The 18,017-nt window shown below is 46.2% G+C and overlaps 1 protein-coding gene across 1 annotated transcript in view; it reads left to right on the plus strand.

Annotated features, from left to right (window-relative positions):
- The window catches only part of LOC130298026 (uncharacterized), a 94,830-nt gene extending 78,185 nt beyond the window's left edge, over positions 1-16,645 (plus strand). Inside the window, exons 7-12 of the mRNA XM_056550908.1 lie at positions 4,365-4,466; positions 4,965-5,144; positions 7,867-7,993; positions 8,077-8,141; positions 8,308-8,581; positions 15,705-16,645. Coding sequence (XP_056406883.1) covers positions 4,365-4,466; positions 4,965-5,144; positions 7,867-7,993; positions 8,077-8,141; positions 8,308-8,581; positions 15,705-16,531 — 1,575 coding nt within the window. The 3' untranslated portion in view covers positions 16,532-16,645. The remainder of the gene's footprint in view (positions 1-4,364; positions 4,467-4,964; positions 5,145-7,866; positions 7,994-8,076; positions 8,142-8,307; positions 8,582-15,704) is intronic.
- The last annotated feature ends 1,372 nt before the right edge of the window (positions 16,646-18,017 follow it).

Here is an 18,017-nt window from a genome sequence, read left to right on the forward strand (position 1 = left end):
AGATTCTATGGAGAAATAAAATCCATTTCCTGGAGATAATCTGGGGAAACATCTGAGGAGACATTATAAGAGTTTTCAGATTTCTCTATAAATCAAAATCCATTGTCCGAGGGCTGTAAAATAAGAGACTAGAGCGCACTCCCCTCTCCCGTCCAGTGGTGGCGCTCTGGTCCTCCAGGTCTTCTGAGGTCGCTCTCCCTGCTCTGCTGAAGACGTTGTGAATCCATTTCTCCTAATCTCTGAGGCTGCGGTGTATTCAGAACGTCTTCATCAGAGCAGGGAGAAGAATAGAGGGATTCAATATGACATTGTCCAATGAAGAATACTGAAATGTGTCCACTAGGGGGCACAATATACATCACAATTACATCAGGATTTTATGTGAATTGTGATATGTCCCCCCGGAAGTACAACCAAAAAATAGAAAAGAAAAAGCAGAAAGTGATAGCACACCAAAAATATATATATATCAAAGTAATTCTTTATTGTACAAAAAATAGCCATATAATGTTAAAAACATTTAAAAAGGAAGTCCACAACATCTCGGACCGACCTAAAGCCATAGGGAGGGATCCCAGTCTTGCTCTGGCACTCCCCCCACAAACAAAGACACCCGTCTAATATCTATATGTCTAAAGAATAAGATGCAATAATCCCCCTGTGACTTCTGGCCCCAACACAGTATATTCTAGGGTGCACAAATGGCAGCTCTTATGAGTAAACAATGTATACAGTCTAGCTGCAAAAAGTGCAGTTTCTACATCAACCAAGCTTAACAATCCATACACTGCTGCTGCAACAATAAATAAATCAAATAACCAAGTCACATGATATGATCAAGGGAGCAAATACATATACATCACACTGTCAGGTAGAGAGCGGGTGTCTCACAAAATCCCTAAGTTCCCACACGTTTCGTCACTCTTGGTGACTTCCTCAGGGGCTCATGGCTGTCATATCACAAACATGTCTTTATATAACACAAGTATTTAGTACCTCAGTGCCGACAGGTGTGAACGCCATCCATCCATTCATGCACACGCACTCCATGCAACTAGTTCCGGTGTCACAGACTATGACTAGTTCCGGTATCCTGCCTCACTCCCATAACAGGCGCAAGCGCATACTGTCGGCCTAATATGTTACTTACAGCCCATTTCCCCGCGCATGCGCAGGTTCCATAATTTTTCCTCTGTATCGCGCAATTGAATTCGCGCATGCGTGGTGAATCACTTCATAGATCCAAAGCCATGGCGCACGCACAGTAAGTGTCAGAGCCAAAATAAGTGGCCCCAGCAATCAATATTATAAGACGTAAGCATTTTAAATAATGTAGTGAACAATAATCCTGATATCATATGGTACATAGATCACTCACATAAATAAAGTGCGTCTCAATATTCCTAAAATATCTCCCTATGGCCAGCTGCGCATGCGCCAAAGCCAACCAAATGTCCCCCCGGAAGAACCTGCTATTACCTGCAGCAGAGGCCGAGCATCATATACCGTTACACACGCAGGGTCTGGGCCACCACCGGAGTCAGTGTTTCCCAAGCAGGGTGCCTCCAGCTGTTACAGCATTTGGCTGTCAGGGCATGCTGGGAGTTGTAGTTTTACAACAGCTGGAGGCACGCTGGTTTGGAAACACTGTCTTAAGTAATAATAGGGGCGCGGGAGAAACTTAAAAAACCTGATGCTTACATAGTCCTGTATGGAAGAAGTGGCTGATACCCGGAGAAAAGAGACTGACCAGGTGACAGGATGGGCGGGTAAGTGACCTGATACCTTCACCATCCAGACATCCCCTGGGGGGCAGTATAGGCAGGAAATCAGGCAAACAACTGCTGGTCGGCACGGCGCTCCCTAGAAAAACAACCGTACAGCGCCATGTCTAAGCCACGCCCACCTACATTATTTTATTACAAAAATAGGATATAAACTTATTAGGGGAGGGGCTTCTATTACAAACCCTGAATAACGCTCTGCCATAGTGATCAGTGTTATCGGTGCTCGGCTTATACAGGCTGTGGAGGTGTCTGTATACTTAGAGCACCGATCTGAGCACAGAGCACGGTAAGGGGCCCTCCGGCCGCCATCTCAGCTGATCTAGACTCCGCCCCCCAACAACTGCATTTTACTCATTTTACATCCTGCAATCGACTTTGATCATGGAATCTAAAGGGGTTAATGGCGATGAGCGTCATTAGTGGTGAGTCCTGGCTGCTTATAGCTCCTGAGTTCACCTCAAAGTCCCATATGGGGCACAGAATGTAAATATACATCGTGTCCTTAAGGGTTAATAACAAACATCCCCAATAATCCTGATCTGATGGTGACCGCACACACATACCTGTATCTGTAGAGGAGCCGTGTGCTTACAGGACCTGCGATGATGTCACCGTCATGTGATCAGTCACATGGAGGAGGAGGAGTCACATGATCAGGGGCTGCTGCTCTGAGAGATCTCCACACACAACAGCGGTGACTGCCCCACCAGGACCTGCTCTGTATCTGCTACATGCTGGAGGTGTAGGACCCGTGATGATGTCACAATCATGTGACCAGTACATTTGGGGGTAAAGTTTTGCAGTAAAGATGTGACTGTGGGTAAAGGACCTGTGGGGAGGATCATGTGACAGGAGTGGGCGGAGTTTAGCAGCCAGTATAGAAAAGATGGTGATTGAAGGACCTGTGATAATGGTCATGTGACAGCAGAGTCCTGCATACACTGAGCAGATGAGCCTAGAGCAGCAGCCCCTGATCATGTGACTCCTCCTCCTCCATGTGACTGATCACATGACGGTGACATCATCGCAGGTCCTGTAAGCACACGGCTCCTCTACAGATACAGGTATGTGTGTGCGGTCACCATCAGATCAGGATTATTGGGGTTGTTTATTATTAACCCCTTAAGGACACAGTATATAATAACACTCTGCACCCTCTATGGGGACTTTGAGGTGAGCTCAGGAGCTATAAGCAGCCAGCACTCACCACGATTATTAGTCATCATCATTAACCCTTTAGATCTCACAATCAAACCTCTGTGCCGCCCAGCACTCATTTACCTGACCTCCTGCCTATACTGCCCCCCAGAGGATGTCTGGATGGTGAAGGGCTGCAGGTCACCTCCCCGCCCATCCTGTCACCTGATCAGTCTCCTTCCTCCGGTATCGGACACTTCTTTTGGAGGCTACGATCCTGAGCGGCCTCCAGATATTAATCTAAGATGGCCGCCACTATGGTCCTGGTGGATCTCCCCACCTCCCTTCGTTACCTAAAACAATGTGTTCCAGATGAAAAGGGTCCATAACGTGGGTACCTGGAGGGACAACATCCACGTCAGGATTCAAACTCCCAACATAGTGTGGTACCAACCCTGGAGACCAGATTGGCTTTCTGCCCAGATTCTGGATAATTATGTAACATTCCGGGATAATAATTCCCAGTGTGATGCGGATCCATTCACCTATGATCCCACCAACACTTTATGTGAATCCGAGTACGAAAAGCGCAGAAATGTGTCATGTGACCGCGTCAATAACTGAGGAGGACAATGTGGTAAACGCTGTTATAATACAGGACAGATGTCAGCGCCGTTTACCCAATATGACCGTTATATCCAATGATCAAGTCCTGATGAAAGTCATCGCCCGACCGTCTCCCGTAACTCCAGGATTATGATCGTGCTCTGTATCCTAGTGAGATAGAGGACATTGAGGGGAAGTGGAGACGCCTTCCGTAACCGGGAAATAGTCATTTACCCTGACTTGGCATTTCTTCTAGATCATAAGCCCAGCCGTACGGCCCCAATGGTCATCCGTAATGATGATGTCACCGTGGTATGCTGCGCTCTACTTTTGAGGATTTCTGCAACAACTAATCGGTGCGCGATTTATCGGTAAAGAAAATCGTCGACAGCGATTACCAATATTGATTTTCATTGAAAACATCCATTAATCCCTTCTCATCCCCCATGTGATCACCGTCCAACAGAGAAAGTGAGGTCCTGTTCCTGGATCTCGGAGAAGACAATGGGCCGGATCCTGTGTAGAATGCAGGAAAGAGAAAGCGAAAGTTCCAGCTGCCAGCAAAAAATATACTTAAAAACGAAACCGTGTTGAATTATCTCCATATTTTGCCCATCCCCCATGACTCCGCCCCAGACTATGATGGATCCCCTGACTAGGTTTACAGCCTCCAGGATTGTGACTATAATGTCTCCTCAGATGTTTCCCCAGATTATCTCCAGGAAATGGATTTTATTTCTCCATAGAATCTGGTGCGGTTTATCATCGTCTCCTCTTCTTCCCTTCAGGTTTCTCCAATCCAGGATCCTCTGCTGATATATTCTATATAAGAGAATTCTCCTGGATGACCCATCAACCATGGAGAGAGACAGGAACAAGATGGCCGACAGGATCCTAAACCTCACCTTACAGATACTCTTCCGGCTTACTGGAGAGGTGAGGGATTCTGGGAGTTATGTCACATGACCTCATTCTTATCTATGTAATAACAGATGGATATGACTGGAGAGGTGAGGGATTCTGGGAGTGATGTCACATGACCTCATTCTTCTCTATGTAATAACAGATGGATATGACTGGAGAGGTGAGGGATTCTGGGAGTGACGTCACATGACCTCATTCTTATCTATGTAATAACAGATGGATATGACTGGAGAGGTGAGAGATTCTGGGAGTGATGTCACATGACCTCATTCTTATCTATGGAATAACAGATGGATATGACTGGAGAGGTGAGGGATTCTGGGAGTGATGTCACATGACCTCATTCTTATCTATGTAATAACAGATGGATATGACTGGAGAGGTGAGGGATTCTGGAAGTGATGTCACATGACCTCATTCTTATCTATATAATAACAGATGGATATGACTGGAGAGGTGAGGGATTCTGGGAATGTATGTAGTGATATTAATGTGTCTCTCCATACACAGGATTACACAGTAGTGAAGAAGTCCTCTAGTGGGCGCTGTCGGGCCCCTGTGGGTGAAGAATGGGGAAGATCCCTGAGTCCAATCCCGGGGCCCCCACCTCACTCCCTGATACATGAGGAAATGGGTGAAATGAAGATTCTAGAACTTATCAACAAGATGATGGAGCTGCTGACTAGAGAGGTGACCCTGCTGGGATATTATACAGTAATGGAGGGGTCTGGTGAGGACTGGAGAGGTGACACTGCTGGGACATTATACAGTAATGGAGGAGTCTGGTGATGACTGGAGAGGTGACACTGCTGGGACATTATACAGTAATGGAGGGGTCTGGTGATGACTGGAGAGGTGACACTGCTGGGACATTATACAGTAATGGAGGGGTCTGGTGATGACTGGAGAGGTGACACTGCTGGGACATTATACAGTAATGGAGGGGTCTGGTGATGACTGGAGAGGTGACACTGCTGGGACATTATACAGTAATGGAGGGGTCTGGTGATGACTGGAGAGGTGACACTGCTGGGACATTATACAGTAATGGAGGGGTCTGGTGATGACTGGAGAGGTGACACTGCTGGGACATTATACAGTAATGGAGGAGTCTGGTGATGACTGGAGAGGTGACACTGCTGGGACATTATACAGTAATGGAGGGGTCTGGTGATGACTGGAGAGGTGACCCTGCTGGGACATTATACAGTAATGGAGGGGTCTGGTGATGACTGGAGAGGTGACACTGCTGGGACATTATACAGTAATGGAGGGGTCTGGTGATGGCTGGAGAGGTGACACTGCTGGGACATTATATAGTAATGGAGGGGTCTGGTGATGACTGGAGAGGTGACACTGCTGGGACATTATACAGTAATGGAGGGGGTCTGGTGATGACTGGAGAGGTGACACTGCTGGGACATTATACAGTAATGGAGGGGTCTGGTGATGACTGGAGAGGTGACACTGCTGGGAATGCTGGGACATTATACAGTAATGGAGGGGTCTGGTGATGACTGGAGAGGTGACACTGCTGGGACAGTATACAGTAATGGAGGGGTCTGGTGATGACAGGAGAGGTGACACTGCTGGGACATTATACAGTAATGGAGGGGTCTGGTGATGACTGGAGAGGTGACACTGCTGGGAATGCTGGGACATTATACAGTAATGGAGGGGTCTGGTGATGACTGGAGAGGTGACACTGCTGAGACATTATACAGTAATGGAGGGGTCTGGTGATGACTGGAGAGGTGACACTGCTGGGACATTATACAGTAATGGAGGGGTCTGGTGATGACTGGAGAGGTGACACTGCTGGGACATTATACAGTAATGGAGGGGTCTGGTGATGACTGGAGAGGTGACACTGCTGGGAATGCTGGGACATTATACGGTAATGGAGGGGTCTGGTGATGACTGGAGAGGTGACACTGCTGGGACATTATACAGTAATGGAGGGGTCTGGTGATGACTGGAGAGGTGACACTGCTGGGACATTATACAGTCATGGAGGGGTCTGGTGATGACTGGAGAGGTGACACTGCTGGGACATTATACAGTAATGGAGGAGTCTGGTGATGACTGGAGAGGTGACACTGCTGGGAATGCTGGGACATTATACAGTAATGGAGGGGTCTGGTGATGACTGGAGAGGTGACACTGCTGGGAATGCTGGGACATTATACAGTAATGGAGGGGTCTGGTGATGACTGGAGAGGTGACACTGCTGGGACATTATACAGTAATGGAGGGGTCTGGTGATGACTGGAGAGGTGACACTGCTGGGACATTATACAGTAATGGAGGGGTCTGGTGATGACTGGAGAGGTGACACTGCTGGGACATTATACAGTAATGGAGGGGTCTGGTGGTGACTGGAGAGGTGACACTGCTGGGACATTATTCAGTAATGGAGGGGTCTGGTGATGACTGGAGAGGTGACACTGCTGGGAATGCTGGGACATTATACAGTAATGGAGGGGTCTGGTGATGACTGGAAAGGTGACACTGCTGGGACATTATACAGTAATGGAGGGGTCTGGTGATGTCTGGAGAGGGGACACTGCTGGGACATTATACAGTAATGGAGGGGTCTGGTGATGACTGGAGAGGTGACACTGCTGGGACATTATACAGTAATGGAGGGGTCTGGTGATGACTGGAGAGGTGGCACTGCTGGGACATTATACAGTAATGGAGGGGTCTGGTGATGACTGGAGAGGTGACACTGCTGGGACATTATACAGTAATGGAGGGGTCTGGTGATGACTGGAGAGGTGACACTGCTGGGAATGCTGGGACATTATACAGTAATGGAGGGGTCTGGTGATGACTGGAGAGGTGACACTGCTGGGACATTATACAGTAATGGAGGGTTCTGGTGATGACTGGAGAGGTGACATTGCTGGGACATTATACAGTAATGGAGGGGTCTGGTGATGACTGGAGAGGTGACACTGCTGGGACATTATACAGTAATGGAGGGGTCTGGTGATGACTGGAGAGGTGACTGCTGGGACATTATACAGTAATTGAGGGGTCTGGTGATGAATGGAGAGGTGACACTGCTGGGACATTATACAGTAATGGAGGGGTCTGGTGATGACTGGAGAGGTGACACTGCTGGGACATTATACAGTAATGGAGGGTTCTGGTGATGACTGGAGAGGTGACACTGCTGGGACATTATACAGTAATGGAGGGGTCTGGTGATGACTGGAGAGGTGACACTGCTGGGACATTATACAGTAATGGAGGGGTCTGGTGATGACTGGAGAGGTGACACTGCTGGGACATTATACAGTAATGGAGGGGTCTGGTGATGACTGGAGAGGTGACACTGCTGGGAATGCTGGGACATTATACAGTAATGGAGGGGTCTGGTGATGTCTGTATCATTATGTGTCAGGTTCCTATAAGGTGTCAGGACGTGGCGGTCTATTTCTCCATGGAGGAGTGGGAGTATGTAGAAGGACACAAGGATCAGTACAAGGATCAGGTCATGATGGAGGATCAGCAGCCCCTCACATCACCAGGTAATAGACATGACTATATACACACGTCCTCTCATTATTTGTATGTAAAGAATGAATTCAGTCTCTGTATGTGTTCCCTACAGTCAGATCCAGTAAGAGAACAGCACCAGAGAGGTGTCCCCGTCCTCTTCTTCCACAGGATGATCAGGTAGATGGAGATATTCCCTATGATCTGTAGAAGGGCTGTGAAGCTCTTGTGGTCAGTCCCCTCACCCTCCATGACTCCTCATCTCCTGCTCATCTATAACATCCCACGTGACTTCCCCTACTGTCTGATGACCTTTACAATATTTGTTTCATATCTTATGAATCAGGGAAAAGATCCAAACAATATTAATGCTCCAGAGACAGATGTGAGCGGTGATGAGCAGTATAAGGAGGACATTCCTACAGGGAAAGATCTGATCTGTATTAAAGCTACAGACATAAAAGAAGAGACAGATGTGAGCGGTGATGAGCAGTATAATGAGGACATTCCTACAGCGAAAGATCTGATCTATATTAATGCTACAGACATAAAGGAAGAAGAGACAGATGTGAGCGGTGATGAGCAGTATAAGGAGGACATTCCTACAGGTAACCGCCCAGGTGAGTAGTAACCACTTAATGCAGAGAACAGTCACAGATTCTGCTCAGTTACCGGCTGTAATAATTTTTTTGGGACTCCGATGGAAAACAATAGTTTTTTTAATCAACTGGTGCTAAAAAGTTATTCAAAATTGTAAATTACTTCTATTTAAAAATCTTAAGCCTTCCAGTACTTATCAGCTGCTGTATGCTGCAGAGAAAGTTGTGTAGTTCTTTTCTGTCTGACCGCAGTGCTCTCTGCTGACACCTCTGTCCATGTCAGGAACTGTCCAGAGCAGGAGAGGTTAAAAATAAACAAATGTTTATCTCTAGGACAGGCTAGGTGGCCTCTCTTCTTCTTCTCCCCATTTTATTATGTGTCTCCTTTCTCCTTGGCACTAAGAACACTAAGGCCGGGTTCAAATGGCTGAAAATGTGCGGAATGAACACCCAGAAAACACGGGCGGACATTCCGCAGATTTAAAGTGTATCTGTCGTAGTTTAAAAAAAAAAAAAATGTTACCCGGTCCCTAATCCTGATCGTGTACATATATGTTTTATGTCTGTGGGATCTTTATTTCCAGAGATATAAGCATTTATCTGTTGCTCAGTTACTTTTTCATTGTGCAGGCTGGAGGGGGCGTGTCTGTCTGTCTCCCTCACAGTGATGACTCATCTGCTCTGAGATCGGGAGGAGCCTGGGCAGTCAGCCAACTCTACTCTGTTACACAGAGGAAGATGCTTGGAGCTTGCCTGCAGTAATCAGAAGACATTATGGCGAATTCATAACAGGATAAAATGTATAAATATAAGAATAGATCTTTATAAAATTAGTGCAAGGATTTTATAGATAAAAGTACAGCATTTTTATCAATACGTTTTCTATCTGTTTTATATGTTCACACTACGTATTTCCCGCTGAATTCCGTGCTGTGAACATTACCATCAGTGTGAATGGGTCTTCCGTGAGACCTGTTCACACTGCGGAATTTCAGCAGCGGAAATTGTTCCGCGCAAAGAAAGAACATGTTCATTCTTTGCGCATAAGTCCGCGAACACTGCATAGCCGTCAATGGTGACGGCGCAGTGTCGCACGGTCCTACCGCCGGCGGAATTCTGCGAGCGGAGATTCCGTTCACACTCCGTAGTATGAACATACCCTAAAGTTGGATACTAATCCACATAGCTGTCACTAGCTGGCACTGGAATTCCCCCACAATAGGTACAGGCACCAGAGTTCCCTCACATTAGCTACAGGCACCCGAGTTCCCCCACAGTAGCTCCAGGCACCAGAGTTCCCCCACAGTAGCTCCAGGCACCAGAGTTCCCCCACATTAGCTCCAGGCACCCGAGTTCTCCCACAGTAGCTACAGGCACCCAAGTTCCCCCACAGTAGTTACAGGCACCCGAGATCCCCCACAGCAGCTACAGGCATCAGAGTTCCCCCACAGTAGGTACAGGCATCGGAGTTCCCCCACAGTAGGTACAGGCATCGGAGTTCCCCCACAGTAGGTACAGGTACCAGAGTTCCCCTACAGTAGGTACAGGCATCGGAGTTCCACCACAGTAGGTACAGGCATCGGAGTTCCCCCACAGTAGGTACAGGCACCAGAGTTCCCCTACAGTAGGTACAGGCATCGGAGTTCCCCCACAGTAGGTACAGGCACCAGAGTTCCCCCACAGTAGGTACAGGCACCGGAGTTCCCCCACTGTAGGTACAGGCACCAGAGTTCACCCTCAGCAGCTACAGGCATCAGAGTTCCCCCACAGCAGCTACAGGCATCAGGGTTCCTCCACAGCAGCTACAGGCATCAGGGTTCCCCCACAGTAAGCACATGCATCTGAGTTCCCCCACAGTAAACACAGGCATCTGAGCTCCCCAACAGTAATCACAGGAATCTGAGTTCCCCCACAGCAGCTACAGGCATCTGAGTTCCCCCACAGCAGCTACAGGCATCTGAGTTCCCCCACAGTAGCACAGTTTACCTACATTAGGTAGACGTTCCCCCACATTAGGTAGCCGCTCCCCCACATTAGGTAGCAGCTCCCCCCACAATAGTAGTTCACCCTCATTTGGTAGCAGCTCCCCCACAATAGCAGTTCCCCCACATTTGGTAGCAGCTCCCCCACATGTGGTAGCAGTTCCCCCACAATAGCAGTTCCCCCACATTTGGTAGCAGCTCCCCCACAATAGCAGTCCCTCACATCTGGTAGCAGCTCCCCCACATGTGGTAGCAGTTCCCCCACAATAGCAGTTACCCCACATTAGGTAGCAGCTCCCACACAATAGCAGTTCCCCCACATTAGGTAGCAGCTTCCCCCACAATAGTAGCAGCTCCCCCACAATAGCAGTTCCCCCACATTTGGAAGCCACTCCCCCCACAATAGTAGCAGCTCCCCCACAATAGCAGTTCCCCCACATTTGGTAGCAGCTCCCCCACAATAGCAGTTCCCCCACATTTGGTAGCAGCTCTCCCACATGTGGTAGCAGTTCCCCCACAATAGCAGTTCCCCCACATTTGGTAGCAGCTCCCACACAATAGCAGTTCCCTCACATCTGGTAGCAGCTCTCCCACATGTGGTAGCAGTTCCCCCACAATAGCAGTTCCCCCACATTTGGTAGCAGCTCCCCCACAATAGCAGTTCTCCCACATTTGGTAGCAGCTCCCCCACATGTGGTAGCAGTTCCACCACAATAGCAGTTCCCCCACATTTGGTAGCAGCTCCCCCACAATAGCAGTTCTCCCACATCTGGTAGCAGCTCTCCCACATGTGGTAGCAGTTCCCCCACAATAGCAGCTCCCCCACATTTGGTAGCAGCTCCCCCACAATAGCAGTTCTCCCACATCTGGTAGCAGCTCCCCCACATGTGGTAGCAGTTCCCCCACAATAGCAGTTACCCCACATTAGGTAGCAGCTCCCACACAATAGCAGTCCCCCCACATTTGGTAGCCGCTCCCCCACAATAGTAGCAGCTCCCCCACAATAGCAGTTCCCCCACATTTGGCAGCCACTCCCCCCACAATAGTAGCAGCTCCCCCACATTTGGTAGCAGCTCTCCCACAATAGCAGTTCCCCCACATTTGGTAGCCGCTCCCCCACAATAGCAGTTTCTCCACATTAGGTAGCAGTTCCCCCACAATAGCAGCTCCCCCACATTAGGTAGCAGCTCCCCCACAATAGCAGTTCCCCCACATTAGGTAGCAGCTCCCCCATATTAGGTAGCAGTTCCCCCACATTTGGTACCAGCTCCCCCACAATAGCAGTTCCCCCTCATTTGGTAGCCGCTTCCCCACAATAGCAGTTCCCCCACATTGGGTAGCAGCTCACCCACAATAGCAGTTCCCCCACATTTGGTAGCCGCTCCCCCACAATAGCAGTTCCCCCACATTTGGTAGCAGTTCCCCCACATTAGGTCGAAACACACACAGACATACACAGACATACATACATACATACACAGACATACATACATACAGACAGACATACATACATACACAGACACACATACATACACAGACATACATACATACACAGACATACATACATACAGACAGACACACATACATACACAGACACACATACATACACAGACATACATACATACACAGACATACATACACAGACACACATACATACACAGACATACATACATACACAGACATACATACAGACAGACATACACACCTACATACACAGACATACATACAGACAGACATACATACACAGACATACATACATGCACATACACATACATACATACACAGACAGACAGACATACATACACAGACATACATACACAGACACACATACATACACATACGCACATACATACATACATACACAGACATACATACATACAGACATACATACACAGACATGCATACACAGACATACATACACAGACACACATACATACACAGACATATATACATACAGACACACATGCATACACAAACATACATACATACATACACAGACACACATACATACACACATACACAGACACACTCACCCGCCCTGCACAGTGCTTCTCTCCGGCGACGGACATCCCTGACATACAGTCACCACTTCAGCCCAACATATATACACAGACATACATACACACATACACAGACATACATACATACATACATACACAGACACACATACATACAGACAGGCATACATACATACACAGACAGACAGACATACATACAGACACACATTCATACACAGACACACATACATACACAGACATACATACATACACACATACATACACAGACATACATACATACACACATACATACACAGACATACATACATACACAGACACACTCACCCGCCCTGCACAGTGCTTCTCTCCGGCGACGGACATCCCTGACATACAGTCACCACTTCAGCCCAACATACATACACAGACATACATACACACATACACAGACAGACATACATACATACACAGACAGACAGACAGACAGACATACAGACACACATTCATACACAGACACACATTCATACACAGACACACATACATACACAGACATACATACATACACATACATACACAGACATACATACATACACACATACATACACAGACATACATACATACACACATACATACACAGACATACATACATACACAGACACACTCACCCGCCCTGCACAGTGCTTCTCTCCGGCGACGGACGTCCCTGACATCCTCTTGCATGGGCTGCCGGCGCTGTGGTGGAGGAGGTAGGAGCAGGTCTAACCGTAGCCCCGGGAGGGTGTTTGCTGGGGTCAGCGGCATCATGGAACGGGCATAGTAGAAGGATGGGGGGGCGGTGCAGGTGCTGAATGTGCGGCCGCAGCTGAAAAAAAAGCCGCGGCGATCCCGAACAGCTCCCTGAGCTAACCGCCATGCTTTCACTTTCATTTTAGACGCGGCGTTCAACTTTGGACGCCGCATCTAAAGGGTTAATAGCGCGCGGCACCGCGATCAATGCCGCGTGCTATTAGCCACGGGTCCTGGGCTTGACCCGCTGTGGCCCCCCGTTATAGAACAGGAGCGGACTCAGGACATACAAGTACACCCTGGGTCCTTAACTGGTTAAAGTTCCCGGTAGAGGGATGCACTGGGATTGAGATCCCGCGGGACCCAACCCAAAATATGCAGACGGTCAGGAGGCTGTTGCGTGCGGGCAGTCAGGCACTGTGCCTGTGGGTCCCACAAATCCTGCATCAGCCTCCATATAGCTCGAAATGAGACAGTGGCTGACTGTCCCACACTCAGAGTGCTGCTCCCGGTAGTCTCCTCCCCCTCCCAGTAGTCTCCTCCCCCTCCCAGTAGTCTCCTCCCCCTCCCTGTAGTCTCCTCCCCTCCCTGTAGTCTCCTCCCCCTGCCCCCACCCGCTGAGCTCATCCTGCCCTGGAGGATCGTGTACTGTACTCTCTCCATCTTTTCCTGTCAACAATACAAAGAGAATCCAAACTGACACCGATTTACATATATGTCCCTCATGGCTACATAGAGTCTAACAAGATCCTATTTTATAGCGGAAAAACTCAAACATAGACATAAAACCTGAAAGAATCAGGTCACACTGTACCGCTTATATAAAATATTCTCCTCTGTTTGGTCGCTCGGCCTATTGTCTGAGGCCCTCACTTGGTCCAGATTATGAGACAGCTGTAATATATAGTATATAAGCGGTACAGTGTGACCTCTGTTTCTTTCCTGTCAGCCCAGCAGGTCAGAGCCGCCACCAATGTTCAGCAGCACGAGCACAGAGACATAAAGTGCGCTGTGCTCGTGCTGCTGCCCCCGCTGGGTGTGTAAGTGACTGCATCTTGGTGATCCTCCCAGTCAGGGCCTCTGCACTGCTATTCACATGGGGGTTAATGCACTGCAGAGCATTGCACCCTAGTATCTTCTACAGACCCTAGAGTACAATGCTCTGCAGTCTGCACATACCCTATGGGAGCTATAACAAAAAGTAAAAAGTGTAAAAAAATTAACCCTTTCCCTTTAACCCCTTCCCTAATAAAAGCTTAAATCCCCCCATCCTTTCCCATATATCAAACCTATATAAATTGGGTATCATTATAACCATATGGACCTACAGAATAAAGATATTTTACTGAAAAGTGCACTGCATAGAAATGGAAGCCCCCAAAAGTTTCAAAATGGGGAGTATGTGCAGAACATTGCACCCTAGTGTCTGTACATTACTATGTTAGCGGGCGGGATTGGACAAACATTTTAGAGGGAGCGGGCGGGAGTGGAGCAAACACCCTACGTGTTGGCGGGATTGGACAAAAAAATCATTGGGAGCGGGCGGGAGTGGGATTGAACAACCAGTTCTGCGCAGGCTCTAGTTCCCGGTTTAGGTTGTATTGTGTCTGTAGTCAGTGACTGTGTTATGCAGCTGTCCTCACTCTGTATACATCATGCTGTGCTGAATGGGATTTTGTCATAGACTTCCATGGTCTGTACTTACACTGTACGTCTCTTTACTCACTTTTTAGGAAAATAAGTTTAAATAAAAAATTTAAAAAAACGGAGTAAAAGATAACGCTATGTTATACATACCGATCGTACCAACCTGATCTATGAGGAGAACAAGTCAATTTTACTGCACATAACATGATTGCTAGGACTCTGTCACTGCCGGGACTCTGCTATTCATACAGCCTGTCTATGGTCGGCTCTAATGGATCAATGCAGTAAATACTGTACTGATCTGTATGAGCAATCCAATGACTGCTCATACAAGTCCTATAGAAGGACCAAAAAGTGTAAAAAAAAAAAAAATTCAAAAGATGCTTTTAAAAATGTAAATGACCCCCCTCCCCCTCCAATAATATTTCAACTTTTTTGTTGTAAAAATGTAAAAGCTATTTTTGTTGTAATTGTTTTTACAAAGTAGTAAAGTGTAATGAAAACTATGCAAATTAGATATCGCTGTGATTATATGGACCGGACTTATATTTTAATGCACAGTTAATACAATATAAGATCGGTCCCACAAAAAACAAGCTCTCAAATGCAATGTAGATGGAAAAATAAGAGTTATGGCTATGAGGAGTGGAGGAAAAAATTAAGACACAAAAGTTAAAATTTCCTGGGTTGTTAAGGGGTTAATACTGATAATAAAATCTGTGTTATTCTCTGCAGATTCTTGTAGCAGGAGATCAGAGGAGAATCTTATATCTTCAGATTATAAAGCAGATGATGATATCACACAAGATACATATGAAGAACATTCCATTATCCCAGATACACCCTCAGCCCTTCACAGCCAAGATCTGTCATCTCATCCTTATATACAGGTCCTGTCTTCTCAGTCATCACAGGATGTTCAGCAAAATAAAAGCCACAGAAGGGGTGCTGGACATCAACAAGCTCATACAGTATTTAAACTATATTCATGCTTAGAATGTGGGAAATGTTATATTTCTAAATCAGAGTTTGTTGTACATCAAAGAACTCACACAGGAGAGAAGCCATTTTTATGCTCAGAATGTGGGAAATGTTTTACTTCTAAATCAGTTCTTGTTAAACATAAAAAAACTCACACAGAAGAGAAGCCGTTTTCATGTTCAGAATGTGGGAAATGTTTTACTTTTAAATCACATCTTGTTAGACATCAAATAACTCACACAGGAGAGAAGCCATTTTCATGTGCAGAATGTGGGAAATGTTTTACTCTCAAACCAAATCTTTATAAACATCAAATAACTCACACAGGAGAGAAGCCATTTTCATGTTCAGAATGTGGTAAATGTTATACTGAGAAAGCAAATCTTGTTTACCATCAAAGAACTCACACAGGGGAGAAGCCATTCTCATGTGCAGAGTGTGGAAAATGTTTTGCTAAGAAATCAATTCTTGGTGAACATAAACGAACTCACACAGGGGAGAAGCCATTTCCATGTGCAGAATGTGGGAAATGTTTTACTCAGAAATCAAGTCTTGTTAAACATAAAATAACTCACACATGAGAGAAGTCAATTCAGAGCAGTAAATGATGCAGATAACACATCTATATATTAACCATGTACATAGGATATCTGACATTTATACATATATCATATACTGCATCTCCAAACTTGTTACCAATTGTTAATAAAAGTTTTCTTTCTTATATTATTTATTATTCTTATATTCATCTCCGCACACTGGACTTATAATAATGTAATATTGTCCCTGACGTTGTATATAGGGAATGTAACGCGTCAGTGTTGTCCCCGCCCCCTTCTCATTATGATTATAGAGACTTTAATTCAAGGCATCAGACAGGATCCGCGCGTCTCCCTTGAAGATCGTCTCTTCTGAACATATGACGCTGCAGATACTTTTATTTATCACAAACCCTAGACCAGCGTTTCCCGTCTTGACGTCTATTTTCGGTCTCAGATCTTAAAATCCATTTTTCTATATGAGAAGTCGTCAATATGTCAGCGTCCCCCGGGTTCAGTAAACATCGGTGTAATTCTTTTCCTTTTCTTTGTCCTCCCCGGGGTATAAAATCCCTAGAGATCTGATCACATCTGGTACAAGATCTCTTTACTTCACACTTTGCGCCATTATTACACGGATTGAAGACCCAGTTACACGCTCGTAAATTCCCATATATGTCGTGGATTGGAAGGAAAAAGGTTCTTAAATCTTATATTTACCAATAATATTTTATATTTTTACAGTCCGTCCCTATCATAGTACGGAATTGTTATTTTTCTTCTATCCGATGGTTATTTAGTAATTTTGTTATGATTCAGAAGAGACCACGTGTCCCGTATAGACGCTCACCCTGAAGACATTAGACGGCGGTTTTGTGTTTCCGGATTTACACACTTATTATAAAGCTTTTCCTTCGTCTGGATTATTAGAGCTCGTTCGCTCTTCTTTTTCTCCTCCTCCCCTTTATATTCCTCCTCATGTGGATATGGAATTCTCCTCAGTCCCTCCTTCTATAGGGCCCATTTTGTGGCCCCCGCACTCCTCCTTGGCCTCTCTAGTTCTTTCCTCTTTTATATATAACTTTGTCGGTATTACGAGACTGCTCTACGACTGATTCTGATTTCCCTTCTCCCCTAACCCCACTTTCTTTACTCCCTATGGTTATTACTAAACACATTTTCCCTCTTCCCCTTTGTGGGAACGTTTACATTCTTTTACGTTACGAGATTTATATTCTTCTACTAAGACTTTGGCCATAGAGGAATCTCAGGCTTTCTGGGGTTTTATAAGTAAATTTATCTTTACTCGCCAATGTTTTAAGCGTTATACTAACATACGTCCCTGAAATTGGTTAGAGAGATTGTATTTATTTCCTAAATAATAATAATATCTAAGCTTTATTCTTATCTGATTTCTTCTGCTCCTAATAGTAACCAAAATGCATCTTATATGAGAAGAGGAGCTGAATATCCAACTCTCTGAAGAACAGTGCGGATTTATCTCTAGCGCTCACGTGGCTCCTCCCCC

Source organism: Hyla sarda (genome assembly GCF_029499605.1).
Source record: "Hyla sarda isolate aHylSar1 chromosome 1 unlocalized genomic scaffold, aHylSar1.hap1 SUPER_1_unloc_17, whole genome shotgun sequence".
Lineage (NCBI taxonomy): Eukaryota > Metazoa > Chordata > Amphibia > Anura > Hylidae > Hyla > Hyla sarda.